The sequence below is a fragment of the Neurospora hispaniola genome, assembly GCF_033458365.1.
Source record: "Neurospora hispaniola strain FGSC 10403 chromosome Unknown B0T23scaffold_10, whole genome shotgun sequence".
Classification (NCBI taxonomy): Eukaryota; Fungi; Ascomycota; class Sordariomycetes; order Sordariales; family Sordariaceae; genus Neurospora; species Neurospora hispaniola.
The window spans coordinates 573,197-600,300 of NW_026944415.1; the positions used below are offsets into that span (position 1 = coordinate 573,197).

Genomic DNA, 27,104 nt, shown 5'->3' on the forward strand with positions numbered 1-27,104 from the left:
CAACGAGACAAGGGCGGTGGAAATTGAGATGCGCAACAAGCTCGAGGAAAACCAAAAGATCTTGTCCGAGAACCAGAAGCGTCTGCGCTACTGGGAAGACAAGCTCTCCAAGCTCGCCCTCCAAGACATTGAAGATCTCGAGCGCGGCACCAGCGGCGACGCAGCAGCACCTCCACAACCTGCCGACCCAGATGCCATGGACGTCGACGACCCTGATTCTATCCTTCAAGCCCAACTCGAGGCCGAAGCCGCCGGGGCCGAAGAAGACGAGGAAGACGAGGAGGACGAGGAAGATGAAGATCCAGAAGCCATGTCCCTCGACGAAGACGACGAGGAACCTCGCCAGCGCAAGACGAAAACTCCCAAGAAGCAAAAGCAAAAGCGCCGCCAACAAACTGGCAAAACCCCGCGCAAACCCCGCAACCCCCTCGAACTCCCCCGCTACACCCGCGATGAGCTAGCCGACATGTCCAAAGAGAAACTCAAAGGCGAGATCGCCGCGCTCGAAGAAAAGATCTCCAATGTGAACATTGACCTCTCCGTGCTCTCTGAATACCGTCGTCGCGTAGAAGAACACCTTGCGCGCTCCTCCGATCTCGCGTCCGCTGTCTCCCAGCGCGACGCCGCCAAGAAGCGTCTCGACGAGCTCCGTCGTTTGCGATTGGAGGGCTTCATGGAAGGGTTCTCGACCATCTCCCTAAGGCTGAAGGAGATGTACCAGATGATCACCATGGGCGGCAACGCGGAGCTGGAGCTGGTGGACAGTCTGGACCCCTTCTCGGAGGGGATCTTGTTCAGCGTGATGCCGCCCAAGAAGAGCTGGAAGAATATTTCCAATCTGAGTGGTGGTGAGAAGACGTTGAGTTCCCTGGCGCTGGTGTTTGCGTTGCATCATTACAAGCCGACGCCGCTTTATGTGATGGATGAGATTGATGCGGCGCTGGATTTCAGGAATGTGAGTATTTTTCCTATCCCCTCTCCCCCCTTTCCTTCCTTTCCCTTTTCCCTTTTCCCCTTTTTCCTTTTACCCCCTCTTCTCATTTTTTCTTGTTCTTTTTTTTTTTTTTTTTTTTAATGTTGCTCGATCCAACCCCCCCCCCCCCCCCCCCCCCCCCCCTCCCTTTTTTTCATTCCCCACTGACAAAGTGAAAAAGGTCTCCATCGTAGCCTCCTACATCAAGGAACGCACTAAAAACGCCCAATTCATCGTCATCTCCCTGCGCAACAACATGTTTGAGCTCGCCGCCCGTCTGGTCGGCGTCTACAAGGTCAACCACATGACCAAGTCGGTCACAATCGAAAACCACGATTATATCCAGCGGGGCAAACATCAAAAGGAGGAAAAAGAACGGAGGGAGAGGGAGAGACGCCAGAAGCAAGAAGAGGAGAGGGAAAGAAGGGAAAGGGAAGAAAGAGAGAGGGAAATGATGGGCCAACAGTCGGCTGCGGAGGTTACTGTTGCTAGTATTGAGGCTTAGAGTGGACTGTGAGAGGTGGGGGGGAGGGATGATAGAAAGTGGGGCTGGTCGGCTGGCTAACTAGCTGGTAAATTCTGTTACATATAGGGGGTTCACTAGATTATGGTCTTTCGTTGGTAGGTGGAGGTTTTCTGTATTATTTGTTATGAGGAGTTATGAGTATGTTGCGAAAGGGGAATCCAGGTTTACTTTTTACTTTGTCTTTTGCTGCCCAATGAAAAAGAAAGGGACAAACTCATCTGCTCGGTAATCGATCTATTCCGACCGATGATCGAATGTACCAACCATTTGCCCAAGGCAATACGATTATTTTTTTTCGAGATCATCAGATTACTACTACTGATGAAGGCTTACCTTGGTAAGTAACTGAAGTGAGTGCATATAACGTTGAGTCGTACCTAGGTGAGGACTGCTTGTTTAGTTATTACATTTACAACTGCAACTGCAACTACATCCACACAATCATCGTTCCAGGGTTCAAAGTCCAGACAGCTTAACAGTTCATGTATACATACAGAGGAACTACGGACACTAACTGTACTTTCTTCCTCTTCACATTTACTCTTACTCTCATTCGCGTTTACTCTTACTCTTGCTGTTTCTCTATCGCTCGCTCGTTTATTTGTTCTTCGCTGCTTCTTCTAGTCCCCCAACTCATTCCCATCCATCATCCTCCGTTCCATACACGCTGATGCGATACGATACGATACGAGCATTTGGTGGTACGCACGTAGTTTATACGTTGACGTTGAGTTAACAACTGTCTTTGCTGCGCGCTTCTCTCTGCTTCTTCTTCTTCTTCTTATTCTTCTCTCTCTCCGTAGTCTCTCCGCGTAATGACTTTCCCTTCCTCCCTCGATCCCTCCGTCTGTCTGTCTGTCTGTCTGTCTGTCTGTCTGTCTGTCTATGTGCCTGATTGCTCCTTCGGTTTCTCCCTCGAAAAGCCTCACAATGTTCGTTCGAACTAACAATAACGCGCGCACATGGGTAGAGATAGAGATGATTGATGAGTACCAATGGGAATACCGATAGAGAGAAAAAAAAAAAAAAAAAAAAAAAAAAAAAAAAAAAAAAGGGAAAAAGAAAAAGAAGAAAAAAAAAACAAAAAGCACAGCCAGCCAGCCAGCCCACCGGCACCCAATGCTCCAGCCAGCTTATACTCCATTCGTAACCATTATTTGTGTGAGTGTGAGTGTGCGTGTGTGAGTATAAACAGAACGCCAGAAACAACAGACAGATAGATAAAAATGAAAACGCAATGCCATTGGCCTTTTTGCCTCCTCTGTCCTTTCTCCTATCTTTTTCCCATGTTTTACATCACCCGCAATCCGCACCCACTAACAATAGTTTCAAGTTCTTCCACTTCGAGTTCGCCGAGATTTCTAATCAATCATCATCGCCGTTGGTCCGCCAGCCGCAGCAGGCGGAGTCAGTCCCAGCATGTATGGTCCTCCACCGGCTGCCACACTTGCCTTGGCCGCCGCCGTGATCTGCGCCAGCCGTTCCCTCTCCGCCTTCTCCTTATCCCTCTGCTCCTTCTCCAGTTTCGTGATTCTCGGCTTCCTCGTTCCATCTCCGCCGCCCCGACCACCTCGACTCCCCGGCCCACCGCCTCGTCCTCGTCCACTTGGTTTCTCCGACGCTGCGGTGTCCGCTCCATGTCCTGCTGCATTAGCACCACCGCGTGTTGTCCCACCTCGTCCGCCTCTGCTGCCCCTTCCTCCACCACGTCCGCGACGAGCCGGGGGTGCCACTTCGGGCTTAGGAACCTCGGGAATCAGCGGGCCAGAGTACACAAAGAATCCATCCCTGGAAGCAGCCGCTTGCGCCTCCCAGAGCATCTCCGAGTCGTCGACAAAGTCATCATCAATATCGTATTCGTCCTCCTTGAAGTTCCTCTTCTTTCTCGCCGGTTTTGCTGGCGCCTCTGGGCCCGAGGCGACGCCATTTGTAGTGGGATTGAGACCGCCCATGCCGCCCATCTCAATGTTGCTGTTTTCCGCGTCGGATTGGATATCCTCGTCCATTTCCTCTCCAGAATCCCGCCCACTGGTGCCCACGGACTTTTCTAGTGCGGCAGTAGCGGCTGCGATGCGCGCTTTGCGCTCCCGGTTGGCTGCTTGTCGAGGGTGTAGAGCGTCCCAACCGTATTGCTCCTCGGCCATGCGCATGAAGTTGACGTACTTGTTTGTTTCACCATTCAGAGGAATGTGGATCTTGATTGAAGGTGCTTCGATTTCCTGACCGGGGTTAACCTTGCCAAAATCGAGGATGGACCGCTCGGTGCCGTGACCACCGACCGAGGGTAAGGGGGGGAGGAGGGCATCTTTAAGGCTGTTGCTGCCGCCACTGGGTTTGACAGCTTCTGAGGAGTGGTTGCTCCCGGTCTTGTTTCCGCGGGAATGGGTGCTTTCGCGTTCTTGTTGCACAAGAGCTGTGAGCTTCTTGTTGTTGGTAGGGGGAGCTGTTGTTGATGGAGCCGCTGTTGCTGCATTGGTAGCGGCTGCTGCTGAAGATGTCGGCGGAACTGTGGACATACTGGTGAACGAGTTCTTGGGAGGCGATGGTTTTCTCTGGGGGGCCGCTGGTGCGGGAGGTGGCGGAGGGGCACGCCTAACTTCGATAATTTGCGGCTTGGCGATTGGTTGTGGCGTGGAGCGCACAGGGTTGGAGGAGGGAGGAGTGGCCGATGTTGACTCTTGGAGTCGCGACTTTGTGGCAGCGGTGTTGTAAGGCGTTTGGTGTGACGGGACAGGCGACATGATGTTGGGGGGAGCAGGAGGATCGACCAAGCTCGCAATCGATGGCGAGGCGCTGGCTCGGTTGACAGGCTGTGAGGTGGGGGCGCGCGGAGAACCCATGATGGAGCCGGTGCCGAAAACGTCTCTGGACATCATGGTTTCTCGGACTGGGTCGTAACTGCCTCTTATAGGATCAAAGACTTGCCTGGAAGCGGTAGGCTGGGACTTGGGCGGTGGGTCCTCTTCGTTGAGCAGATGGCTCATGGACACGGGATGGGTCTCGCGCTTGGGTATCTTTGGCGGCCGTTGATCGGGGGGAAGTAGATGTAGGGGCATCAATGACCCTTTGGACCTTTGGGCGATACCATGATATTGATCAATCTCCATCGAAGTGTCATGGTCGGCGGCATCGGGGGCGTCGTCGGTCGCGGCGGCTTTCCTCTTTCTCACGATAGGAGGGGCATTGGGGTCTCTGGGCTTGCGCGGGCGGCGCGGCTTGGGCTGTTGCTCGGTGGCGGTCGAGTTCTCGTCGGCGGGATCTTTGGGTTTCGGTTTGCGGCCGGGCTTCTTGCGGGGCACACCGGCAGCGGTCAGGCGGACCTCGGGACCGTGCTGGGGTGGTTGTTGGGACTGCATGATGCTGAACTGGGCAGCGCTAGAACCGGGATCAACAACTATCTCATCCATGGTGGCGGTTTTTGCGCGATTCGATTGTATGGGACAGTGAAGAGGTACCGGATAGTTGGGGTGTGGCCGTGGTGGCTGTACCGACGGGGGAACAGGTACCAGTCCTGTCCTGTCCTGTCTCGCTGCTAATGGACGATACCGGGTACGCGGTCCAGTCCTTACTCGGTGTGTCTCGTGTCGCGTCGTGTCTGTCTGTCTCTTGGGTGGTGGTATAGATGGATGCTAGGTAGGTAGCCAAGTGCCGATAGGTAATGATAGCAAGTGGGAGCTGGCACAATCTGGGCCGGCCTGGCTTCGGTGTTCGGTGGGTTCCTCAACGAAAGTGCCCTGGCTTAGGTAGCTAGGTTGCTACACTTGGCTGGCCCTGCTGTGATGTGGTGTCCGGCTCCGGGGGAGAGGTGTGGGTGGGCGTATTATTAGCTGACAGCCGCCAATCGGTTCGCGCAGTGGGCCTGCCGGGAACAGCCAATGGATGGACTGCCAAGGAGTGCGTGGTTTGACCTTGGGGGGTCTGGGGGTTCCTCTTGAGGTTTTTGGGGTTTCCCTTATTTGGCGGGCGGGATGCACTGATGCACCACCACTTGGCTGAACTGGGCGGCGACTTCAGTTACTTAGCTCCAAGCCGTGGTAACGTGACCGGGCTGCTTCTTGGCAGACTTGCTGGTGCCGCTTGCTAACTCGCCGGCCTGTGTTGTTGCGAAAAAGTGGGGATTTGCCGGTTGGGAATATCCTCAACTCGCAAGAGATGCTGCACCACCTGCCAGAACCTGGTGACAAGGTGGTCAAAAAAAGCCCAGTTATGGACGAGCGGATGGGGGAAACGGGCAATCGCGCTGGACGCTTCGATGCGGCGGGATTTGCGAAAATGAAGAATCGACTTTTGAAATGCGCAACCCGACAAAAGAGAATGGTTGTGATGGATTTTGTCAATTGCAGTGCAAAAGTCGGTGGGTGTTTTGGTGAGAAAGAGAGAAGAGAAAGGGTGAGGATGGGCGGAGGTGGGAGGTTGTGCGAGGAAGGGGGAAATAGGTAGGAAAGGGAAAACACCGAGCGGGAATGGAGATGGATGGATGGCTACGTGTTGAATGGACTGACTGGGAACGATTAATTATTTTGCAGCAGCGCCCAGCAGCTGGCCGGGCAGGTTAAAATGCAATGGGCATCGGCTCGCTCGCTCCCAATTGCATGCAAATGAACAACAAGTCAAGACAACCCAAAGGGAAAACCGGGGCCCCGACAATACCAAACGCAGTGGCCTGGATAGACTCGCTTTTTGGGCCATCAGGGCATGTGGAAGCCAAGGCGAATCAGAAACATTGCTTTGGGTGAGGTGTGTGAGGTGGCCATGCCTCTCTCTCTCTCTCTCTCTCTATCTCAGACCTCATGACGGCAGGCCGGAAGAACCAAAAGAAGCACTGCAGAAACAACTAACATTTGGGTGGGGGGGTTTGAAGGAAAAGGCAAAAAGGCACAGACTCCAAGTGCTACTTATCACTTGTGCCAAGCAGTTAGCAGCAGACATCGATCCATGTGCGGGTGGCTTGTGAGAGAGGGAAACGGGAAAATACAAGAAGCGAGTGCGAGCGATAGACAGGAATGAAAGGAAAATGCCAAGAAATGGTGGTATTTTGGACCAATGGGAATAGCAGAAAGGACAGATGGAGAAACAAGGTTACACTCCCACGGCCCATCAGTGGACGACCGACTGGACTGCAACACCTCGCAGGGGCCACAGGGCTTCTTTTGGGGTTCTTGGGAAAAAGTGACCTGTGTGAGGGACCCGATCCGTTTGGGGTTCAAGTTGGAGGTGATGCATGACTCCACACGGCGCGCACCGCTGCACGGCTGACTAACCGGTCCAGCATGTGTGGAATAGGAGATGTCAATTCAGCTTCAAGGCTGGCATAGTAGTAGAAATGAACCTTGCCTCATAGATGAGTTGCCCGCAGAGCTAAAGTGGTTTGAATTGTAAACTGCCGGTGTGATGTCAGGTTGACTTTGGGAATTCACCGTTGAGCGAGGAAACTGAAGCCGAGACTCAAAAGAGGACAACACCCGACAGTACGAACCAAACGAGGGTATCCCGTGCTAGCGCAACGAGATGCGATAAGAGGCGGAAAGCACACGGGCCACCTCCAAGATCTCAGACCCCTTGTCAGGTACGAGCGCTCGTACCGGTACGTACCGTGATTCCAGATTCTGGATGGATGCTGCGCGACATTTGGAGCCGCGCTTGTGCGACCCACTTGACTAGCGACACACAATAACCGCGACGAAACTGAACTGAACTCTGCAGTGCAGTGGCCATTCCAAATTTCAGTTGCCGGTACGTCACACTCGTCAATGCGGCTGGTCAGCCACACGAACATAGCTTCGGTCAGAATTGATGATGCCGTTGCGGCTACGGTTTCCATTGTTGAAAGTACTTGAATCTACAATGTACACTACCTTGGGGCCGGGGAACGACACATTCTGCGTGGTAATACGTACCTATTAAATGACAACACCAGATTGCGATTCCGAAATACCCTCCTTCTGCGTGCGTACTGCAGCCGGTGTGTTGATAGGCCCTGGCCGCATTATCTTGGTGCAACGGCGAATGACAAGATCTCGGACACCCACTCACGCTCAGTAGAGGTAGGTAGGTATGTAACGCAACCACCAACCCGGCGAACACAAAGCACACGACCGCCCAGATGCCATCAAGTGACTGACTGACAAAGAGGAAATCGGCATGAGCTCACTTGGCATAGTCGACGAGAATGTCGGAAACAAGCTCATCTCATGCTGATCTCTTCCCTTGGAGACCATCGGACCAGCGGGCACAATGTGCATGTTGGTATTTCGGAATACGAAACGCGAAACAGACGACCAAAACGGGGCCAAATGAAACCCCAAGCCGCGCACGGTACGGTAATGCACTGTAAATACTAGCATGAATACTGTGTACTCCCCGTGTCTTGGATCGCCGCTAATGCAGTGCTGGCCTCGTTAAAGCCGGGATCCGCCGCTGACAATTCTTTTTCCTTCGGCAGGCAAGGGAAGCCCCTCGTTGCATTTCTTTGAACTTTATGCCGGATGACCGAATCTGTATCAAAGAGAACCCACGGCTTTCTTGGAGCGCCGCATACATTATCCCCCGTTATTCGCCATTACCATCGTCATCACCGTCAACCAAACAACTCAACTCGTTCAATACTGACTGACAAACGCCGATAACAAAGATATAAAACGACCGCGACACATCACAACAGCCTCAACACAATGGACGGCACTCTCGAAATCCTCGATGTCAAGGAACGCAAAGTGGGCGAGGTCAAACCTCCCTCGTTCCCAACTCCGCCGCCTGCTTCCTCCGGAGGGTTTCCCGCTCCCAAGAAACGAGTGTCTGCCTTCAAGAAGCAGCGACAGCAACAAGCAGACCCATCGTCCTCGTCATCCCAAGCGACCACACCAGTACCATCACCAGCCATCCAGTTCACCAGCGGCGCGAGGCCCCAGATCGACGCGGACCCTATCAAATCCGAAAAGCAGAGGATTGACGAGGAGAACAACAAGCTCTTGAGCTCCATGTCGCCAGAAGAGATTGCCGAAGCCCAACGAGAGCTCTTCAGTGGCCTCGACCCCAAGCTTATCCAGATGCTTCTCCGACGAGCCAACGTCGAGGACGGCTCCAACAACAACGACCCCAAAGTCTGGGACATTCCCGAGAAACCGGTCGACGAGGAGCCAACGGAAAAGAAGGCCGACGTCGGTAGCGGTCCCACCATCTCCTACAAGAAGCCACCCTCCATCCAGACCTCGAGCTCGAAAAACGCATACGTACAAGATGAAGATGAGGAAATGGCCGACGAACAACCAAAGAAACCCAAAAAGACCGTCACCTTCAACGAAGACCTCGCCCCCGAACAGCCTCCCTCCGGCAGCTTCCCCATCCGATCCAAACAGCCACCCACGCCCTACCCCCAAAAGACCAGCTTCTCCGCCGAAGACCTTGCCATGCCCACCGCCGGCTCCTCCTCCGAACCACAAACTCCCACCACAACGCACCAATGCAACGACCCCTCCCACAACCACGGCGGCGACGAAGAGCTCAAGGGCGTGCACTTCCCCGCCGCCCCCGCCCCTCCCGACCTCGACCCTTCAGACCCCGACTTCCTCGCCACCCTGCACCAAAAGTTCTTCCCTTCGCTTCCCGCCGACCCCTCCAAGCTCGCCTGGATGGCGCCCATCCCCACCGAAGACTCGCCTGCCGACCAGGAATCCCCTTACTACCCGGGCCAGACCTCGCTGCCCGTCTCGGCGCTCCGCTTCGACTTCAAGGGGCGACTGATCCCGCCCCGTCTGTCGCGCCAGATTCCCGTGTCCAAGGGCCTGCACCACCACGGCGAGGCGCCCGAGGCAGCCGGGTACACGATCCCCGAGCTGGCGAGGCTGGCGAGGAGTAGTGTGAATAGTCAGAGGTGCATTGCGTTTAGGACGCTGGGGAGGATGCTGTATCGTCTGGGAAAGGGGGAGTGGGGAACTGGAGCGGGCGGTAGGGATGGCGATGAGGATGATTTGGCGTTTGCGCTGTGGAGGTGTTTTCAGGAGGGAAGGGTGTTGGAGAGTATTGGGGAGGCGGCGGATGTGGAGGAGGGAGTGGGCAGTGTGAGTGTGAGGGCGTATGCTATTGAGGCCATGTGGTTGTTTGAGAAGGGCGGGTGGAAGGAGAAGTGGAGGGGTTTGTGAGGGGGGTGGATGAAAAGGGAAGAAAAGAGGATGTGGATAAGAGTCGTGGAAAACTTGTGCCTTTGTGGTATAGTAGGAAATGGGCATGACATGGGATGGGATGGGATGGGACACCGACTGACCGGCTGGCCGGCAAGGGATAGGGTAAAATGGAAATGGATCGATGGGGGCGGATCACTGATTTTTTTTTTGGTTTTCATACCCTTTGGTGTCAAATTGCAATTTTCATACTTACTAACTGAAGAGGTCTAACATTGTAGACAAAATAAATTGTCCCCTTTGGTCGGGTCGGTTGCAGCTTACCTTACGTATGAAGCTCGGGGTCTCTTCCTGTATATCCGCACTTAGTATATCTCATGCAGAAGAACTTCATTTCTTTCACTGTATAGTATTCCTACAACCTAGTTTTCCACCAAATAACTGGACTATATCACATCGATTCTTAGATTCAAGATATCCTCAACTATAATTACTGGTTGACTCTCAATACATATCCCCGGTGGCTACCTACTCCCTGGAGGCCCCGGTCCCTCTAGGTAATCCTGCTTCAATTGTTGAAAATTCAGATGGGTTATGATCAACCTGACAGAGATAGATGTATTCGAACAACTCATAATATTTTTTTTCTTCCTTTTGTTACTCTATTCTCACTCGACTACTGTAAACTACTGCTCTCTTTGCAGTGTTCTACTTCCGTATCTCTTACACTTCAATCATATTGCGCTATACGACCAGGCCAAGACTTGTACTTGACATTACTATATGCCTCTTGCCTAGCAGTCTAATCATGACAAAGATTCTGTTTGGTCTCCTTGGTTAGACTTGGTACCTTGAACTCACCATGTTGCAAGTTTGATCTTTATTAATCCCTAGGGAGTACTGTACTTAGCCTAGCTGACCTCTTTTAATGGAGGCGTTTGGACTCTGACGAACGTTAGCTAGGTATGCTAGATACCTACCTACCTCCATGGTCATGGAAGAAGATAGGTACTTAGAGAAGACATAAGGGTCTGTATTGGAAGGCGCGAAAGAACAAATGGAAATTACGTACTGTAACTAGAGGAATATTCCAATATCACGTAACAGTTCGTTTCATCTCATCTCAGTTGATCTCGCCGCATTGAGCCCGGCCCGGTTTGAGGTGGTCCCCGTCAAGATGGACACAGGCACGCCAGACGGGATGAAATCGAGGAATCGAGAAAAGTACCGGATTACCAGAGCTTCAATTAAATTTGATCACTTTTCATTTCAGCAATCCGCTCATCACTTAGTACCTCTAGCCTTTTCATCCAAATCATGCCCATGCTTTCTACCACTCATATATTGAACCTGGATATCCAAAATCAAACAACCTCATCACCCATCTTTTTCGCTGTCTTCTCGCCCAACACCCCTGAAGTCGTCAAAGCAGAAGAAGGCACAACCACCCCCTCCCCACTAATTTCCCCTTGTCCCTGTCCCTCACCCGTCCTCGTCGTCGTCGTCTCCACCATCCCCCCTCTCTGGTCCTCCTCCGCTCTTCCAGGTGGTCCTTCCTCACTTTTTTCATCATCTTCTACAAGTCCACCACCACCCCTCCTTTCCCTCTCCCCCTTATCCCCTTTCATCCTCCTCCTATCCTCCCTCGCCTGCTCCTCCCTCATCATCCTAATCACCCTACTCCGCCCTCTAATCCTCTCTCCATACTGATAAAAGATAATCGGAATCGGAATCAACAACACCTCCAACACACCCAATATCGTGCCCGCAATCTGCGGCGTCAAATTCCGATACATTGCCGGTCCCGCCAGCGGCAACACGCCTCCGGCCACGGACCTTAGGAACGAATTGGCCGCCAGCGCCGACGCAGCATACAACCCGTACGCGCCCGCCAGGTAATTCGATCCGTAAATAAAACTAATGGTGTTGCCCATCCCGAAAGGCACGCCAAAGATGATGGGCACGATCCAGTGGATGGAAACCGGTAGACACGTCCAGCTGAAAGCCAGCTGACCAAAGGCAGTAAGGATCGCGCCGATAGTCATAATGTACGCTTGGGTTTCGGGCGCCGGACGGCCTGTCTCGATATCGAACTTGGAGGTGCGCTTGTTGATGATGGATCGCCAAAAGGGCTCGAGAACAATGGAAGCGACGGTGCCGCACCCCATTCCTAAAAAGGCGAGGCCGACTTGGCCTGTGGACCAGCCGCGGTGTTCCTTGAAGACGATGGGGTAGGCGACGAAGCAGAGGTACAAGATGGCGTAGACGAGGGAGATCCACGTGTTGAAGAACCAGAGGATGGGCTCGGTGGCGGCCAGGACAAAGGGGCGGCTGAGGTTGGTTTTGAGGAGTTGGAGGGTGGACACTTTTTGGTCGAAGCGCGACCAGTACCGGTCGTCGCCGGTGGACTTGCGCAGACGGGCGGCTTTGGCGCGCAGGATGGCGGGCGCGTAGGTCTCGCGGATGGTGGCCATGAAGAGGATGGCTGCGCCGGAGAGGATGAGAACGATCCAGTTGGCCCAGCGGAAACCGAGGTATTGGTAGGCGAAACCGCCGATCAAGGGGCCGGTGACGGGGCCGTTGAGCGGGGCGATGGAGGTTACGGCCATGCAGAGGGCGAGGTAGTCGGGGTGGGCGATGTCGACTACGGTGGCGGGCGAGTTGGAGACCATTACTGCGCCGAAGAGAGCGCTGTTTTTGATATCAGCCATTACACTTGTTCACCCACTGACTTCATCAACCAAACCACAACTCAACCAGAAACCAAGAACAACAAAAAAAATGAGGGGGAAAAAACATACCCAAAAAACCTCACCACAATAATCTCCGCCAAACTACTCGGCATCGCACACGGCAAAATCAACAGCGCAAACACCCCCAAACTAATCAAGTAAATCGGCCTCCGTCCGTACAACTCGCTCAGCGGCGCCAGCGCCAAACACCCAATCGCCAATCCAAACAGGTACGTCGTCAGCCCCAGCGTTGCGACAGGTTGATTCGTCACATGATACTCCTTCATCAACCCGGGGACAATGGCCGTGTACGAGGAGGAATACAAAACCACGACCCACGTGCTGTACGAGCACGCAAAGATGGTCCAGCAGCGGTACCACAGCGGCCAGTTCTTGGGGTTTTCTGGGTCGTTGACTGCAAAAACGACTTCAAAGTCGGGCGGGCGGGAGGCAGAGGAGAAGGTGGATGTGCGGGTTTGGACGGTGGAGAGGCGGGTGGCGTTTTCGATGGAGGCGATTTCGTCTTGTTGGTGGTGGTGGTGTTGTTGTTGTTGTTGCTGGTGGAGGGCTTCGAGGTGGCCTGAGGAGAGGGAGGTGCTGCTTGCGCTGACGCTGGGGCTGCCGTGGGACTTGGACGACGAGGAGGAGGAGGAGGCATGACGGTGTCGGGAGGGTTTGTCAACTGGTGGTTTGGAAAGGGAGGAGAGGTCGTCTGTGGATGAGAGGGGGTAATTTGATGTTGGACGGTCTTGTGGTGGTGGTGGTGGTGTTGGTGGTGGTGGTTGCTGTTGTTGTTGAGACGTATTTTGTGTCTCAGGGTCGAGCATCTTGACCATGATGTCTCCTGTGGTAGTGGTGGTGGTCATGGTCGACGGCCCTGTTGTTGGTTGGTCCACCTTTGGACCAGTGTCTTGAATGGGTGAGGCAGGAGGGATTGGGATGACGGGAGTCTGTCTGTCGACTATGATCTCATGTTCTCTATCACGGGTTTTCTAAAAAGAAGGAAGATAAAAACACAACAAAGAAACTTTTCTTGTGATGTTGGGGGGGGGAAGAGGCGGGCAATGGAGTGCCTAGATAAGAAGGAAGACTGAGCCAACGATGATGGAAAGCGACATGGCTCGCATCAATAGATGTAACAGAAGCTTACTATGTATGTAGGTAGGTACTAGTGTTTAGCTATCTTAGTTCACGCCCGTCATCTTGAAAACATCAATGTACGGAACACTTGTATGCAGTTCAACAAGGCAAGCTGCTGCAGGACTGCCTCTATCACTACCCGTGCATGCGACTGGTGGTATCACGGCAGCGGGAACGAATAGAAAGGGGGGGAACGGGGACGGGGAAGCCTCGGCCAGCCGTTTGCGGGATTGCGAAGCGTCATCCACACCTTTCCCACTCGGGGAAGCGTCGAAGAAGCCCTTTACCTCGGGGAGTTTGGGCATGACACTCTTGAGTACTTGAGTACTTGACTGTTATCGTCTCATACCAGACACTGTGGAATCACGGAGTTTATTTCTCCTGGGAGATGATCATGATCTGGTTTCTTTGAGTACAAGATACCGGAAATACTTTGCGTTTCTTTTGGTGTCTTGTCGGGCTCGAGGTTGACAAGACGGAAGGGAATGAGTGTCTGTTTGGGTCCCAGTGAGATCGACGAGAAGCGGCAGGGGACATGCAACCCACAAAACAAACAGCGGCAGAGAGTTGAATGGATGTGCGGAGGTGTGGGTTCTTGCGTCCATCAAACAGTGGGTACATTCCCCCGCTGCATGCCCCTGGGTAGGTAATGGAGCCCCGCTAAAAGTCCAGGCCAGGGGCAGCCGCTGCCCGATCACGGATGAAGTGAACGCCAAGATAGGTGGTGATTGGCGATTCCTATTCCTTCTGACTGTCTTCGGCCTGACCTTTCGGCAACTTTACAGCTTACAGTGTCTGTAGTTCTGAATGACTGCACGACAAAGGAATCGGGGGTTGTACACCTCAATACGAGTGGAAGACTAAGCAGAAGGTTGCTCCAAGGGTAAGGACACTGAATACTCCCGGGGTAATACCAACCAACAGCACCTTTCTCTCTTCCCATTACCATTACCCAATTCTTCAGCATCAAAGGGCAGTCAATGCCTGTGCAATGATGCAGTGGCTTGGCTTTGTCGCACAACAGTCCCAAACAAATGGGTGTCATGACAGGCAGACCAACATCGCGGATACTGGAGTCGGCAATTGCACCGCATCCATCCCGCCCGTCAGCCTCAGCCCGTCAGATCCTTCTGCTTTCCTGACCGACGGCGCGGCGGGAAGAGTGAATAAACCACATTGGACACCTGCAAGAGAGACAGACAGACATGTCTCGGGCGGCCGGCCGGCTTACTGTCCACTTGTCACGGCAAGGGATGCAATGAGTGTCGGCTGCGCTGCGATGTCGGTCTTCCTGTTTCTTTTTACACCATGAAAAGAAACCCCCCATTTTGACATCAGCCAAAGCATATATTTACGCATGCACATTGATGCTTTTTGCGCACTGCAAAGAACACGGGATTTCGTACGGTCATGCGACGGAAGAAGCATCGTGATGTAAACATATACCTAGGTACATTACCCTAACCCTCATATTTACCTACCTACCCTTACCTTACATACACGCACCAACCACCACCCGGTGCAAGTCCCAAGTGTAACACAACGAACCAAAACGGTACACTCAGCGTAACACGGCGGGTTTACGCGACTGCGAGGTGGGTGAGTCCGTGAGAGGCCGGTTGGTAAAAGGATTGAAGGATCCAGATATTTGATGCCCGTGTTCAGCAGGCCGATTGACGCCTAGATCTATTTCAATCAAAAAAAAGGCCTTCTCAAGGCTCCATAGCATCGGCATATCGAGATGAGATGGATGGATCTCCATCGGATCTTAAAAAGTCGGCCGGCATGCATGTCAAAAGAGGGGGAACCGCTCTACGTCGGTCAAATCATCTACCGTTGCATCCTCATCTGACCAATTCGTGATAGACAGTTCTAGCTCAAGGTCCTTGATATACAAGAAACGGTATAACAAGGTGCGCATGAACGAGACCAATTCGCCTACCAGTATTCTACGTAGTATCCTGATCGATGGGACCGGGACAGACCAACAGACAAAGATGAGAAAAAAAAAAACATGATTGTTTCTCCACGAATTGGGACGTTTAGCAACTGGGGTCAAGGTCGCTTGGATGGGACGTTGACTTTCTTGGGATGTTACACTGAAGGTCGAACTCATGAGAGTTGCGGGGTAAAAGGGAGATGAAGATGGACTCGAGAAAAGTCATAAAAACAACGGGGTATCCCGTCAGTGCGTGCGTTCGTTCATGAGCGAGTAATCGCTGGTTTCATTTTGATTTGGGAGTGCGAAGGGCGATCACCAAAAGCAGCAACAATGCTTCACAACCGCCTTCTTCTGAGCTTGCTCTCAGTCGTCCTGGGGCTAGCCACATCCACAGCCCTCGCTGCACTACAAATTGTTCCCGGAGGGACTTGGACAGCCGTAAGTACCTACCGAATATATATATATATATGTACTAACCGAAAATTGAAGTCCAATGGCGAGCACCTCAACGCGCACGGCGCCGGCGTCATCCAGGTCAACAACACCTTCTACCTCATCGGCGAAGACAAATCCCAAGGTTCCTCCTTCTTTGCCGTCAACTGTTATTCGTCTGTCGACCTCGTCCAATGGACGCACGAGGGCGCTTTACTTTCGCGGACATCATCATCAGGCGATCTCGGACCGAACAGGATCATTGAACGACCCAAAGTCATTTACAACGATCTCACAAAAAAATATGTCATGTGGATGCATGTCGACAGCACTAACTACGGAGACGCCAAAGTGGGCGTGGCGACGAGCGATACCGTGTGCGGGAAGCCGTATGAGTACCATGGAAGTTTTAGGCCGTTGGGGATGGAGTCGAGGGATATAGGGCTGTTTAAAGATGATGATGATGATGATGGGAGGGCGTATTTGTTGACGGAGGATGTACGTTATTTCTTTCGCTCCCTTTTTTCCATCCCTTTGCCTTCCTCCCCCCCCCTTCCTGCCCTTCTCCTTCTCCGCTAACCCATTGTTCAAGCGCAAAAACGGCCTCCGCATCAACCTCCTCACCCCGGACTACCTCTCCATCTCCGGCACCACCTCCACCCACCTCTTTCCCACGGCCATCGAATCCCCCGCCCTCCTCAAACTTTCTTCTGGGCGTTACTTCCTCTTCGGCTCCCACCTAACAGGCTGGTCCCCCAACGACAACGTCTACACCACGTCCACCAATCTCTCGGGGCCCTGGACCGACTGGAAGATTTTTGCCGACAAGGGAAGCAACACCTACGCCTCCCAGACCTCTTTTATCCTCCACTACGGCAACGGAAACGTAATGTACATGGGCGACAGATGGCACTCCTCCAACTTACAAAGCAGCAGCTACATCTGGCTACCGCTCAATATCAGCGGGACAGAAGTGATACTAAAAAATAGAGGTAGTTGGGTGCCAAACGCAAACTCTGGGTTAGCATGGGCCGAAAGCCCGGCTGAAAATAGTTACGAGGGCGAGCAGGGAGAATATTCCGGGGGCGCGAAAGAGGTTAGTTGCTCCCCGTGTTCAAAAGGGAAAGCAGCGGGGTATATCGGGGGGACTACCACCAACGGATCAGTCACGATTTCCGGCGTGAGAAGTGATAGTGACAACGGGGGAAAAGGAGGAGGGGTAACGACGATACAGATAAGATACAAGAACGGGGATACGAACCCGAGGTATGCTTCTGTTCGCGTTAATGGGGGAGCGCCGCAAAAAGTGGCGTTTGAAGGGACGGCGGGGGAAGTAGGGGTTAGTAGTGTGGTGGTTAGAGGGGGGTTGAGGAAGGGGAGTGGGAATACGATTGTGGTGAGTGGGTGGGAGGGAGCAGGATGGGGACCGGATATTGATAGGGTTGTTGTGCCTGTTGAGTAACATAAAATGAGTGGGAGGGTCTAGATGGGAGGGGGAAAAAGGGTTTGGAGGGGCTAGGGGATTGGATGGGTTTAGGTGGGTGTTGAGGTAGTTCAATTTTGCAAAGCTTTGTAAAATAAATTAGTATGTGCAAGGAAAGCAATAATTGCTAGGGGTCATCAAGTGAGGATGATCGAAAGGCTGCAATAAGCCCAGAGCTGCCATTGTGGTTTGAGTAATTAACAAACGTAATGTGAAGATCAGATTGGTTAGTAACGCTGAGTATCATACAGAAAACTTACTGCTATTTGAAATCCCGATTAATGCAAAAAGGCATGTTGACTATAGTCGTGACTATAGCTCCTCAGCGTCATCACTTCATCAGAAGCTTTCCCGAAAATCCGTTTTCTAGCACATCGTGAGCAATTGATCCAAGTAAACCCATATCAAGGCGAAGGAGGTCTTGCCAAGCCGGCAAGGAATAAATGCTGAAATTCACAACACAGCGAGTCTTCAAGACAACCACGTGGACATGTTCAACTCCCATTATGTATCAAAATCGACAAAAAGTCAACAACAGGTTCCAAACTCCAGATGCTCGCTATGTACTATACAAATTATCTTTTCACTTTAGCCCTTATATAAAGTGAAGGTACCTTACTATATATCCCCGCCTACTTCTCTCTCGCTCTTTAGTGTATGTATCAAGACCGTCCTGTTTCCGGTCCGTCCCGGTTCAAGTATATACCATCTTTGGTTTTTCCCATTCCTGTCTGTCTGTCTGTCTGTCTGTCTGTCTGTATTCTCTCCCTTCTTCTCTTTTTTCTTTACGAGGTCTTGATCTGTATCCTCAAGGTTATTCACATAGTAGTAGTAGTCCCCCTTTGCTCCTGCGCGGCCCGCAAAGCATCAACCTCTCTCTGCAACGCATCCAAATCGGCCAGGATGTCCTTAGTTGCCGACTCTCTTCTCAGCACGTCTTCCTCGTCGACGTCCCCGCTTGCAAGCTCCCCATCAGGAAGGCCTCTCGGTTCCTCGCCTGATGCTAAAGATGTTTCCAGAAACCGCGCACCCGCACCGCCTGATCCCGAGGCTAGAGCAGCAGATGATTCAACAGGCGCAGGTGACTCTACGGTTCCCGTCGTAGGCGCAGGATTGCCGCTGTCAACACTCCCACTTCCCGAGACCGACCGCCTATTACTCCCCCTCGGCCGCGGTCTGGGTGGTGGCGGCGGGGCGTGATTCGGACTCGAGGCAATCGGTGCCGGGGATGCCAGTCCGGTCGGCTCTTTGCTCCTCCCGCTATCCGCCCTGCGCACAGTCCCCGGCGTTGAAGGGGCGCCTGACCGGACGGATTTGTTCCTCGCGGGGGTGGTGGAGGGGCTAGTTTGCCGCTTCCACTCAAGGTCCTGCCATGTCCAGGCTGGCTGAAGCTGCTGATGCTAGCAGTTTCTGGGTTGTTGGAGGAGGAGTTGGCGGGGGTGCTGGGCCGGCTACCCTGCGCTGATCCAGAGACTGGTTGAGCTGCCAGACCAGGGAACTCCGTACCCTCGCCCCCAGCAGACGGGGCCACAGGCGAAGTGATCCCAATTCCCAATCCAGATATAGAAGTAGAAGGCCTGGACCCATGTGTCGACCTTCTGGGTGGAGGCGGCGCCGGTGCATTCACTTGAGTGGTCGAACTGGCAACCTTTAGGCTCGATGACCTCGAGCGGATCGAGTCTACAGAAGTGCGCGTAGGTTCCTCATCTGCGCGAGACGTCTGTGGTGTTGGCACAGGTGCCGCCACAGATCCCGAGACAGACAACTTACTTTCTGAACGGCCGTGAGTCGATCGCCTGGGCGGAGGGGGTGGTTTTTTCGATGCTTGTGAGGGAGGCGGTGAGGTCGTTGTTGGCTTGGGCGGAGTTGGCGGTTGAGGAGTCGGTACGTTTATCTCTTGGCCCACATCCGGGACCTTAGCGGCGGCTTCACGGTCGAATGAACTTTCCACGTCTTCCTCGCTTGGAGACTTTACCGGCGGTGGTGGCAGTGGTGTGTTCAGGTCCGAGGGCTGTTCTGAGAACGGCGAGGCTAGAACACGAGAAGCGCGGGCAGATGATGACGAAGATGACGGTCTCGGGGTACTGGGCGTCCCTGATCTCTCCTCGCCCTTGGGCTCCACTTTGATCAGCTTCCCATGCCTCGAGCTGGGCGGCGGCGGCGGCGGTGCTTTGCTCCTCGACGTCGCTGGCGCCTGCGCGGTAGGGCGTATGGGACCGCTTATTGATGTTCGTTGTGATTGTGGTTCCTCCCTTCCATGTTCCGAAGTCTGGTGGGATGTCCGGGGCGTGTCTTGCGCAGTCAAAGTTGACGATGCATCAGCTATGCTCGCGCCATCGGTTCGTGGTGGTTGCGCCGGTCCTCCCGCTTGGCCTGTGAGAAGGAGTCGTCTGAAGGAATCAACGTCCAGCGAACCCTTCCCTCCTGGTACAGTACCGGGATTCTGTGTTGGCTCATTCTTTGGGTGCTCCAGGTCCTCTAATGTCCTTCCAAACGGGTTTGGCGGTACCTGGCTGGAGCCTGGTAACTCAGGCCGTGATAGCGTCGGCGGGGGGACTTCGTCAGCCTGGGCAAACGGATCCGCGCCTTCATCTTGGTCATCACTTGAGCTACTTTCGGCTGTATCTTCCTCCACTGGCGGATTTGTATCGGGTTCTTCCTCTGACTCAGGAGATGGCGGTGGTGACTGAACGCGGACCCTTTTCACGACTTTTGGTTTCTGGAAACTTGTCTTTGGAGGTGGTTCATTGGACTGGCCGAGAGACTGGAGGGAGTTGCGGAAGTCGTCGCTAGACGGGAGTGGCGGTCGTGTAGGGTCGAGCGAAGACGAAGGGGATGTAGGAAGAGGGTCGAAGGCATCGGCGAAAGCGTCGGAGGCTAGCGAAATCGGAGGATTCGAGGTCGTCAATGCGCCGGCTTGTTTCCGCCGAAACGGGTTGTTTGTGTTCAGGGACGACGGTTGGGCCATTGTGTTTATCCTTTGTTGTCCGTGGTTGGTCAAGTTTGCCGACAGCGAGTGGGCGGGCGCGTGGACGATTGGTATGAGCTAAGTGATGGATATGCTAGCAACCCATTGTCATGTGGCGGCTATCTTTTGCATTTCAGATCCCAATGGAAGCAGCTCTGTGTTGGCACACCGGGGCTGAAAGGGATCTTCAGATCGTTGTCGAACGGAGGAACAATGGATGGCCGTGATGGTTCGAGATTGCTACCTGGAGGCAGTGTAGTGTAATCACAGAGGACCGGTAAGTTCGGGAAGCGGTTGCGGGGACGAGGCACAGCCAGCTCTTGATTTGGGAACTTTTGTTGGGGGCAGCGCTGTGATTAAGCGAAATGTTTATTCGGCTGCCTGTCTGCCTGGCCGTCGTTGTCGTTGTTGTAGTGTAGTCGTCGTCGTCGTCGCTTCTCGCAGTCCGTCAACGTAATGATTGCGCGGCGTGCGTGGTCTGGTTGTGAGTGGATGATGCGTCGTCGTGAAAGTGGAATCCAATCGATTGCGATGGTTCCCTTGGCGATCAGTCAGTCAGAAGCACTGCACTGCACCTCACGAGAGAGAGCAAGCACTCTGCGGCTTGGATAAAAAGCCCCGCCTGGGCGGATAAGCTCACTCGATGCCTGCCTGCACACTCACAGAGCCGAGGAAGGTACAAGTACCATAAACCGGTGGGGTCCAGCAGAATGACAACAGCTGCACTGCGCGAGGAACAATTAATTCATCATTGCCGGGCAGTCTCACCAAGCTCCCTTTCCTCACAGCTCAGGGCAAAGTGGAAGCTACCCATTGGCTACCAAGCTGTCCCCTTATACCCTCCTCAACGAACAGTTGGTTCTCGTCGACCTTGATGATTGTTATTCTGAAACACTTGCAATCAACCAGTCAGATCACGTCTCTTGCTGTTAGGTAGCTACAGCTAAGGTACCTAAGCTCTGTAAGCTCTGTCTCTGTAAGCTACACTAAAGCTTGAAGAGCACGAGCCAACTGTTTACAAAAAGCCAACGGTCAATTACAACGGTGAACCTTTTCTTTACCTTGTTCACCTCCAAGGGAAGTCAGTCTCCAACTTGAAGTGCTCCAACCCGGCAAGTTTTGCCATTGTGTCCCTGTCCGACGGAGTCGGGTAGATTCCTTTCGCCGCCGCATATAGGTGGCGCAGTTTGAAATATCAGTATGAATTTTTTCCTAAATCCAATCTCGAAATGGATTCTACCCGAAATTCCAACTTTCGAGATTGTGCTGGTTGCCGGCTGGTAAGACGGAGGAGGGTGAAGAGACTGTCTTCAATCGTCTTATCTTGCTTGTTGATAAGAGGTACAGTAGAAACAATCGAGGTTCAGAGTGTCACAAGCCCGTCAGTTGCCATGTCTCAAAACGTTTTATTTGCGGTTCCAGGGTTCCCGTCCAGACTCCAAGGCAGGCAGAGTGTGTTTTGGGGGGTTTGCCGGCAAAAAAAAGTCGGGGCATCAAATTTGTAAACAAACCTGGAACAGGGGAGCGAGCGAGGAGCGGATCCCCGTTGTTGTGCTCGTTCCAGCCAACTCTTCGCTTCTTGATTTTCAATTCTTTTTCACCGCACCCCAAAAAACTTACGAAACTTATTGCACAATAATAAAAAAGTGTATTTGCGAGTTCCCTCCGTGATAGTCAAAGGGTATCCTGTGGTATACTACAGATACAGTGAAGCTATCAAAGCCGCCTTCTCACGTCTGGACTCGGTACACTACCTGACCGCCAGATCATCGCTTCAAGGTCCTTCGCTCCAAACTTCGTATTCATCAAACCAAATCCTCGGCTTTTTCAGCACTGCACTGCAAAATCGCCAGGTAGCCATGTCAAACTAAAAAGGGCAAAGCGCTTGCTCAGGGTATTTGAAGAAAAAAAAGTGGTATCGTTCCAAGACGGATTATATATGCAATGCAGTATCCAAAATAAGGCTTTTTGGTGTATGTCCTTCGCTTCTTGAGACACCCTCGAAGCCGCCGGTCGCCCGTTTCCCATTTCCCAATCATCCATAGGTTGTAGCCCAAACCTACCCTCCGTTGCGTTTCAGCACAAACGATCCAAACCTCCTCAATCCCCATGAGTGATGTGTGAATCCAAGATACATGAAAGCCAGAAACAAGAAGCTACTCGCCGCGCGCGCTGTGGCGATGTTGTGAAAAAGAGCAAAACGCGTTGACTTGTAGACCAATGAAAACCCCCCCTTATGTTGATAAGTGTTCCCAAGCAATATGATTCCCCAAACGCCTTTCGAGTAAGCCCGTCACGTCGCAAGTGGTGGTGAAAAAATGACTAAAGACATCATGAGAAGAGACCGAGGCGCAAAAAAGAGACAATAACATCATCCCAAAGGGACGAGTCTATGCCTTCTCGGCAGCGGGCTCGGCCTTCTCGGCCTTCTTGCTGGCGGCAGCCTTCTTGGGAGCAGCGGCCTTCTTGGCGGCAGCAGGCTTAGCGGTGCTCTTGGCGACACGGCCAGACTTGGTCTTGGTGAGGACGGTCTCCTTGTCGGCAACGGCAGGAGCAGCGGCCTTCTTCTTGGGGGCAGCCGCCTTCTTCTCCTTGGCCTCCTTCTTGGGAGCAGCAGCCTTCTTGGGGGCAGCGGCCTTCTTGGCAGCAGGAGCCTTCTTCTCCTTGGTCTCCTTCTTGGCGGCACCCTCCTTCTTAGCGGCAGCGGGCTTCTTCTCCTTGGCCTCCTTCTTGGGAGCAGCAGCCTTCTTGGGAGCAGGCTTAGCGACCTTCTTGGCGAGCTTGGTGCCACCGGAAGGACCTATATCGTGTGTGAGCATGCAAAGAGTAACACAAGGAGATGATGCGTCATGTGGGTGGTGACATACCCTTGGGCTGCTCAAAGACACCCTTGTCGACACCGTTCTTCAAGGCCTTGTTGAAGAGCGAGTCGAACATGTTGTCGGTGACATTGCCGAGCGTGTTGTTGGCACGGACATACTTCTTGAGAGCTTGACGGCTGTGGTGTGCGTTAGCAACACGTTGTGATCCTTCATCGCGTCATGGACATAGGAATGAAAGTGGTCATCGGTGCGACCGTAGGAAGGGCCCGCAAAGTTTGCGGTGTGGCTTGGCAAAGCCCTGGTAAAAAATGAGAAAAGTAAGCAGAAAAATGGCACATACCTAGATCCAGCGCGGTCCTTGAGCTGTAGCATGACAAAAAGAAGAAATCAGTATGACTGAGGGACGGTAAAAGGGTGGTGAGTGGTGTGGGTGACTCTTGGTTGCGTGCATCATGAGAGCAATTGTCTCATTTTGCTCACCGACCAGAGAAGCACCCACAACCAAAACACGCCACAACAAAAATAATGAGGGGGTTTAAATACCGCAACAATAGCGTCCGTGATCATGTCCTAGTTAAAATGTCAGTAAGAGATGCATTTCTCTTTGGATTTGGTGAAGCTTACAAGGTAAGAGGCATGGGTGCTGGGGCTCTTGGTCTTGGGAGCAGAGGTGGGAGCAGAGGTGGGAGCAGGAGCGGCGGCGGCAGAGGCATCGGCGGCCTTGGTCTCGGTCTTCTTGGGAGGCATGGTGATGGACGTGGTTGTGGTTTTAGGGCTGGAGGCTGAGGATATCTTGCTGAAGATACAACTGGATGAAAGGGGCGTGCAAAAGGTTCAGTTGAGGTTTGATCGTGGACTGAGAAACAAAGGACGAGAGGATGGGCGGGCTCTGTCGCGCTCGAGGGGGGAAGATTGGGTGTTTATATACGGAGGCGGGGTCTCCTGGCGCGACCGAGTGATTTCGCTGATTCTTCCCTGCCCCGACGGACCTCCCGTCTCCCCCTGCGACCTGGGGGGGCCTCTGTGACCTCCTGGAAGCCGCTACCCCCAGCCCATTCCCCGGGGGTATGTGGCCCGTGCACCCCACTAACCCACGCTGAAAGAACGAAAGAAGCCGGCCAGTGGCCCCGATTCCTGTTCCCTCGTTCCATGTCAACACGATGTGTGGAAGCTGGGGCTCCGGACCTTTTCCTTTTCGCTTGTCTCATGAAGGAAGGGGAAGAGACCTCGAGAGCATGCTTCGTTGTGTGGTTGTTGATGAGATTTCCCGTCCCTACAGTACCCTCTCGGTCCCCTTCCCCATCCCCTTCCCCTTCCCCTTCCCCCTCCTCTCCTCTCCCTCCCCTCCCCTTGTCTTCCCGTTTCCATGGACTCGGCTGGAGATGCAGTGGTGCTGTCCCATCTCCCATCGATCCCACTTGTTCTTCTTTTTTTCCCTTTCCCTTTTACTTTTCCGTTTCTCCTCTTTTAGAAACCGATTGGGGTCCAGGGGAGTGCGGATGCCGATGGATGTCCATTCCAGATGGAGTCTGGTCCGGACAGATTGGATGATCCAAGGTGGGACACGGCATCACTTCACTGGCCCAAAAAGAAGCATGTTCTGCCGCCCGTCACCTCTCCTCGTCGACTCGCAGGTTATCAGTGTGCCTGTGTGTGTGAGGTGGCATGGCATGTCGCATATCGGTCGGTCGGTCGGCATGGCTGGCTGGCTGGCTGGGTTGGCACAATCGAAGCCGCAGGGCATCAATCCATCAATCCCGCATCCCATCTCTCAGATGCAGTATCTCGCCCATCCCATCATCTTCTATTTATCTATTTATCTCTCTTCTTCAACAAGCAAGCAACGTCAACCAACAGGAGGCACCATTGCATGGCTACACCACCTTACGCTTCCGACGACTCGACAGCACATTGTTACTCTCCGTTGTTTCAATCACAACCCCCCGGATGGCTGCCCAATAGCTTATACAACAACGACAGATCCCAATGGATACATAGCAAATCCGGACCTGCTTTTAAGAAGTCGACTCCGAGTCGCTCAAGCTGCTACTGACATTACAGATAGAAACAGAGAAAAGTCCATCTTATGCCGAACAGTTGCAGCCGCCGCCCTACCTATGACACAAGCGGACGGATTCACCCCCAGCTTGCGACACCTCGCAGCTTGGCGCTGGCGCACTCTTTCTCCTCATTTCACCCGACACCACATGGCCGGCACTACACCATCACACTCGACGAAAAAAAAAGGGATTGAAGCAGATCACAGAGGGTAGGGGGGGGGCCATGACGACGTTTGGAACAGCGCTGGCGTGGCACATTTCTTCAAACTGCATGTCTCTTGGGTTCTCGATGACTACGACGCTGGCACTTTCCATTGGGGTGCCATTCTACCCTTTTGCTGGCCGCCACACCGTTTTGACGCTTTTCCGCTTTGGGCGACGAATTAAATCAGATGCAACAAAAAACTTGCAGGGAGTGCGGATTTCTGATTGGCCAGCCCAACCACAGGTCATCCACTTTGTACCTCTGCTTGTCCATCATGCGCACCCCACCATCGCCGACCGTCGACTCTGACCTCTGATTTCGAGAGCTCCCCGATCCCCCTTCTCGACTTCAAAACCGCTTTCCTCGTCTTCTCTCGCTTCTTCGCTCGGCGGCCCGGCCGAAATCAAAGAGCGAGAGATTGGCCCTCTATCTGGTCCGATTTTGACAAACTTTTTAGCGCAAAAAATGACTGCAAATGGCCACTTTGCGTCAGGACGTTGGAGGAGCTCCATGCTCGCTGCCGTCGCTTTTTGCATCGTGTTTTTGCATCTTGTCGTGCTCTTCGTCGCAACCGGTACTTTGCAGCGAAACCGTAACAGCACAACACCAACCCCTGTTTCGGTAAATCAAGGTGCCATTGTCATTCGAAGAATGCCATTTGGATTCATTTTGCAGCTTTGTTTCTGCAATTTGAGCTGTAAGGGGTGCGCTATCTGCGATCGTGTCAGAAGTCACCCGTGATGGTTCGTCGCGCGATCGTGAAGCTATCCACGAAATGCCCACTGTCAAGCTATTTCGATGCACCGCACCACAACAAGCTGTCTAAATTTGATGAAAGCATGTCTGGTCATTGCTATGAGTCTCTACTTGAAGTCTGTCATATTTCGCATTGATAAATTCCACTTTCCAACGCAGAAAGTCGGTCCAAAGTTGAGGGGCATCGCGATGCGTCGAGGTCGTGTGATCACGCAACGGCACATTCATCAATCTGAGATGCACTGCATCCTCCTCAACACAACCCCCAAGTTTGAAAACTCACACATCTGTTCGGCCTCGATAACCTCTTCAAATCTGCGCTTCTTTGATTTGATTTTCAGTTCCTGGTTGCCAATGTTTGGGGCTGAATAGTTTTAGTTACGAACGCCGCGTCCTCTTTCAAACCGACTCAAGTTCGCGCACCACGAGGCTACCACCCACCCACCCAACATCACAACCTGACTTACACACCTTGAAAACATCACAACCTACGGCTCCTTGCATGATTTGCACAAATGAGAATCATTTCGTATCATCAAAATCTCTGCTTTAGATTCATTTCCCAACCACCCCCAGCGCATAGTCAACAATTACAATAGCACAAAAAACGAGCGACACGGACCGGTCAACATCCATCCCCTTTCCTCACACGAACGTGCGGGTGCCGCCGTGAATCTGATGCCCTTGCTAGCCTGCCGAGCCCTGGCTGCCCATCCAGGTCCCTTCACTAACAAGGCGGACCCCTATTCGGTCATTGGGCCATTTTCTTATCTTATCTGTGTAAGAAAAGTCCCCGGTCAGTCCACTTGCGTCCGAACCCCATTCCTTGACTGACCGCCCGCAGCCCAGCCGCCAGCGTCATCCAACCCCACCTCTGGCCTTGTCCCCTTGCCAAGCCTTTGTTGCTTGTTCCATTTTGGGTGATGAAGCTGTCAATTCCCCACGATT

At 53.1% G+C, this 27,104-nt stretch overlaps 8 protein-coding genes across 8 annotated transcripts; 3 read left to right on the forward strand and 5 right to left on the reverse strand.

Annotated features, from left to right (window-relative positions):
• Positions 1-2,588: 2,588 nt before the first annotated feature.
• On the reverse strand, positions 2,589-4,906 carry B0T23DRAFT_415971 (uncharacterized protein; the record flags this gene model as incomplete). Its single annotated transcript, XM_062839613.1, has 2 exons — positions 2,589-4,005; positions 4,090-4,906. 2 exons carry the CDS (start codon positions 4,904-4,906, stop codon positions 2,861-2,863), a joined length of 1,962 nt encoding a protein of 653 aa, XP_062688181.1. The 3' UTR covers positions 2,589-2,860.
• Positions 4,907-7,779: 2,873 nt separating this feature from the next.
• B0T23DRAFT_44665 (RPAP1-like protein) lies at positions 7,780-9,792 on the forward strand. The gene is made up of 2 exons (XM_062840972.1): positions 7,780-7,814; positions 7,942-9,792. Exon 2 carries the CDS (start codon positions 8,171-8,173, stop codon positions 9,635-9,637), a length of 1,467 nt encoding a protein of 488 aa, XP_062688182.1. The 5' UTR covers positions 7,780-7,814; positions 7,942-8,170; the 3' UTR covers positions 9,638-9,792.
• A 1,049-nt stretch (positions 9,793-10,841) lies between these two features.
• On the reverse strand, positions 10,842-13,562 carry B0T23DRAFT_390039 (major facilitator superfamily domain-containing protein). The gene is made up of 2 exons (XM_062837855.1): positions 12,418-13,562; positions 10,842-12,307 (listed from the first exon to the last, which is right to left on the reverse strand). The coding sequence occupies exons 1-2, from the start codon at positions 13,212-13,214 to the stop codon at positions 10,981-10,983; spliced, it is 2,124 nt and encodes a 707-aa protein (XP_062688183.1). The 5' UTR covers positions 13,215-13,562; the 3' UTR covers positions 10,842-10,980.
• A 1,994-nt stretch (positions 13,563-15,556) lies between these two features.
• On the forward strand, positions 15,557-17,324 carry B0T23DRAFT_436237 (glycosyl hydrolase; the record flags this gene model as incomplete). Its single annotated transcript, XM_062840568.1, has 3 exons — positions 15,557-15,868; positions 15,920-16,360; positions 16,455-17,324. The coding sequence occupies exons 1-3, from the start codon at positions 15,761-15,763 to the stop codon at positions 17,322-17,324; spliced, it is 1,419 nt and encodes a 472-aa protein (XP_062688184.1). The 5' UTR covers positions 15,557-15,760.
• Positions 17,325-17,826: 502 nt separating this feature from the next.
• Positions 17,827-20,313, reverse strand: B0T23DRAFT_436241 (uncharacterized protein; the record flags this gene model as incomplete). Its single annotated transcript, XM_062840569.1, has 3 exons — positions 17,827-18,645; positions 18,705-19,052; positions 19,116-20,313. 3 exons carry the CDS (start codon positions 20,311-20,313, stop codon positions 18,164-18,166), a joined length of 2,028 nt encoding a protein of 675 aa, XP_062688185.1. The 3' UTR covers positions 17,827-18,163.
• Positions 20,314-22,193: 1,880 nt separating this feature from the next.
• Positions 22,194-22,798, reverse strand: B0T23DRAFT_44720 (uncharacterized protein). The gene has a single exon (XM_062840996.1). It carries the CDS (start codon positions 22,422-22,424, stop codon positions 22,203-22,205), a length of 222 nt encoding a protein of 73 aa, XP_062688186.1. The 5' UTR covers positions 22,425-22,798; the 3' UTR covers positions 22,194-22,202.
• B0T23DRAFT_432882 (uncharacterized protein) lies at positions 22,704-23,882 on the reverse strand (the record flags this gene model as incomplete). Its single annotated transcript, XM_062840402.1, has 5 exons — positions 22,704-23,113; positions 23,181-23,311; positions 23,476-23,498; positions 23,679-23,705; positions 23,760-23,882. The coding sequence occupies 5 exons, from the start codon at positions 23,880-23,882 to the stop codon at positions 22,704-22,706; spliced, it is 714 nt and encodes a 237-aa protein (XP_062688187.1).
• A 597-nt stretch (positions 23,883-24,479) lies between these two features.
• On the forward strand, positions 24,480-25,649 carry B0T23DRAFT_44796 (uncharacterized protein). The gene has a single exon (XM_062841023.1). It carries the CDS (start codon positions 24,518-24,520, stop codon positions 25,406-25,408), a length of 891 nt encoding a protein of 296 aa, XP_062688188.1. The 5' UTR covers positions 24,480-24,517; the 3' UTR covers positions 25,409-25,649.
• Positions 25,650-27,104: the final 1,455 nt, after the last annotated feature.